The following is a 2,332-nucleotide window of genomic DNA, read 5'->3' as shown; positions in this document are numbered from 1 at the left end:
CTGCTGTGAGATTCATTCTTTACTGAGACCACAGAACAAGGATCTTTAGGTTTAGAATTCACTGTTTTCTTATGACTTCTGGCTGCTTTCCTGTAAAGAAAATAAAAGTTGCTCATTCAATCACCATCAAAAAAACCTTAAGATATTTCTTTAGATTATACAATTAAAAAAAATCCACTCCACTAAACAGCTTACATACAGACAGTATAATATACTGGGTTTTTTCAACAGACCATGCACAACATACTCATTTTTATCTCTAAAAAAGGAGCTTAAAAACACCACTCAGATTCTGCCAGCAACATACGCTTGTTCTGCATAGCACCAAGATCAGTCCTATCTGGAAGCAGTAAAATAATTGACTAAATCTGACAAAGAAAAATAATTATATCAATGAATATCAAAAGGAACTTGGCGTTACAACTCTCAGCTGATAAATGGCCTCAGAGAATCATATGGAAAGAAATATATTTCCCATCACTTCCTTGAAAATACTGGTGCTACTTTTTTTATTTATTTTAACTCTCTGAATAAGCTATGCAATCCTAACCATTGCAGTTTTAGTCTGCACTTACAGAAAAAAACAGTTTCCATTCTAATTCCTTCCTATTCTATTTCTCAAAGAATCTAAAGAAACTCATATGTTCATATGCTTTGTAACTGCACATAACAGAACTAATTTTATCCTGCTATAAAAAACAGGAAAAGTTGTAAAACAAAGACCACAGTAACATAAATATTTTGCATAGAATCACTCAAATCACAGTATCTTACGCCTTTGTGGCTTCCAAAAACAAAGAAATTTGGTGCTTGATATATGGTTGTCGTAGTATGCTTTTCACACTAGGTCTTTCCTCAGGTTTTTTACTGAGCATAGTTTGTATTATTTCTACCAACTGTGGGCTGTAATCCTTTGGCATGGGTGGTAGCTGTGAAAGGAAAGGGAAGCCTGATATTATTTAACATACTTGTCGATAGAGGCTCCTGCCAGATTATTTATGCATGACAGTTATATTCAGATAGGTATTTTGCATAAAAAATAGTCCATTGTTCGTATCCTGAAATTTACCCAAGTGCTTAACAACCCATCAAACAGAATCTAGAAATTCTAAGTGTTCTAAGAATTAATCATAATTTTTTATTATTACCAGCAGTTAAAGTTTGATGAATAGGCATAAATATGTATCTAAAATAAGACATTAACTTCATTATATGGCAAAACAATTAAGACACTCAAATAAGATAGTCTTGCCTAACAGGAAATTGGCATCACATGAATAGCGACTTATTTCTTTGCACAATGTTTAAACCAAAAGCAAATTAAGAAAGGAAGTAATCTCAGAACTTTGAAAATTAATCAATATACTAGTTACACAAAAGGGTAACGAGAATCTAGCGATATCTATAAATGAGTAACTTCCTGGGTCTGATATTGCATCATATACTGCCAGGAAATACCAGCCTTACAGTATATATGACGATGCATGTAATACGCAAAATATTTTTAACTCCATGCAGTATTTCTGATTGGAAATGGTTACCTCAAGTTCTAGACAGAAAATCCAAGCACAGATAAAAAAAAATTTTGAATTTTTTACCTTTCCTTCGATGATGCGATAAACCAAAGAGTTCATGTCTTTAGCATTAAAGGCATGTTTCAGTGTAGCCATTTCATAAACACAGCAGCCTAATGCCCAAACATCAGACTGAAAAAAGGAAAGAAAAAAAAAATATCAAGCTTTGGGAACTTTCTATTAATTGTAGAAGTTTTCTCTCCAGACTTAGTCACCTGTTTTCAATGAGTCCTTTAATGACAGTAAACTAATTAAGATCAAAATCCATTGCAAACTTTGGGCTTCAGTCTCACTCTCTTATTTTTAATTTTGATCAATCAAATTATTTTCTTCCAAATACCATCAGGTTTTTCTGAAGATAAGTGTAGAAAGTTGCCATTTGTAGGGTTTTTTATTTGTTTTCTTTTTAAGTACAACATTGGTGCTAACTGGCAAATGAAAATATTTTCATTTTTCATTGGGAGAACAGTTTCCCCTCAGCTCTTGCTCATTGTAGACACTCATATTTATGGTACATGCGGTTTGCAGCAGGAACTGAATAAAAGCACATTTGCTTTATTTTGTTCTATTTTAAATTCACAGCAACACTGCTTATTTCTCTACTTAAAATTTCTTTTTTTTTTTTAATGCTGCTGTTACATCTAATACAGACTTTTGAGTATAAAGTTTCCTGTATGTTATACAATAAATTTAGAAAATGCAGCTGTCTAACACAGACTGATATTTTTGTTTACATTGGCACACTGTGATAGATCCAG

General features: G+C 32.5%; 1 protein-coding gene across 1 annotated transcript in view; it reads right to left on the bottom strand.

Annotated features, from left to right (window-relative positions):
- NEK4 (NIMA-related kinase 4) overlaps nt 1-2,332 on the bottom strand; it is a gene marked incomplete at its 5' end in the record, with an annotated part of 13,335 nt that overhangs the window by 9,241 nt on the left and 1,762 nt on the right. The window contains 3 exons of the mRNA XM_010291020.1: nt 1-90; nt 775-929; nt 1,599-1,706. The exon at nt 1-90 is cut by the window's left edge and continues 70 nt beyond it. Of these exons, the coding sequence (XP_010289322.1) occupies nt 1-90; nt 775-929; nt 1,599-1,706 (353 nt within the window). The remainder of the gene's footprint in view (nt 91-774; nt 930-1,598; nt 1,707-2,332) is intronic.

The sequence above is a fragment of the Phaethon lepturus genome, unplaced genomic scaffold (genome assembly GCF_000687285.1).
Source record: "Phaethon lepturus isolate BGI_N335 unplaced genomic scaffold, ASM68728v1 scaffold35277, whole genome shotgun sequence".
Lineage (NCBI taxonomy): Eukaryota > Metazoa > Chordata > Aves > Phaethontiformes > Phaethontidae > Phaethon > Phaethon lepturus.
Note: the sequence above shows the minus strand (reverse complement) of the source record. Positions and strands in the feature narration are given on the sequence as shown.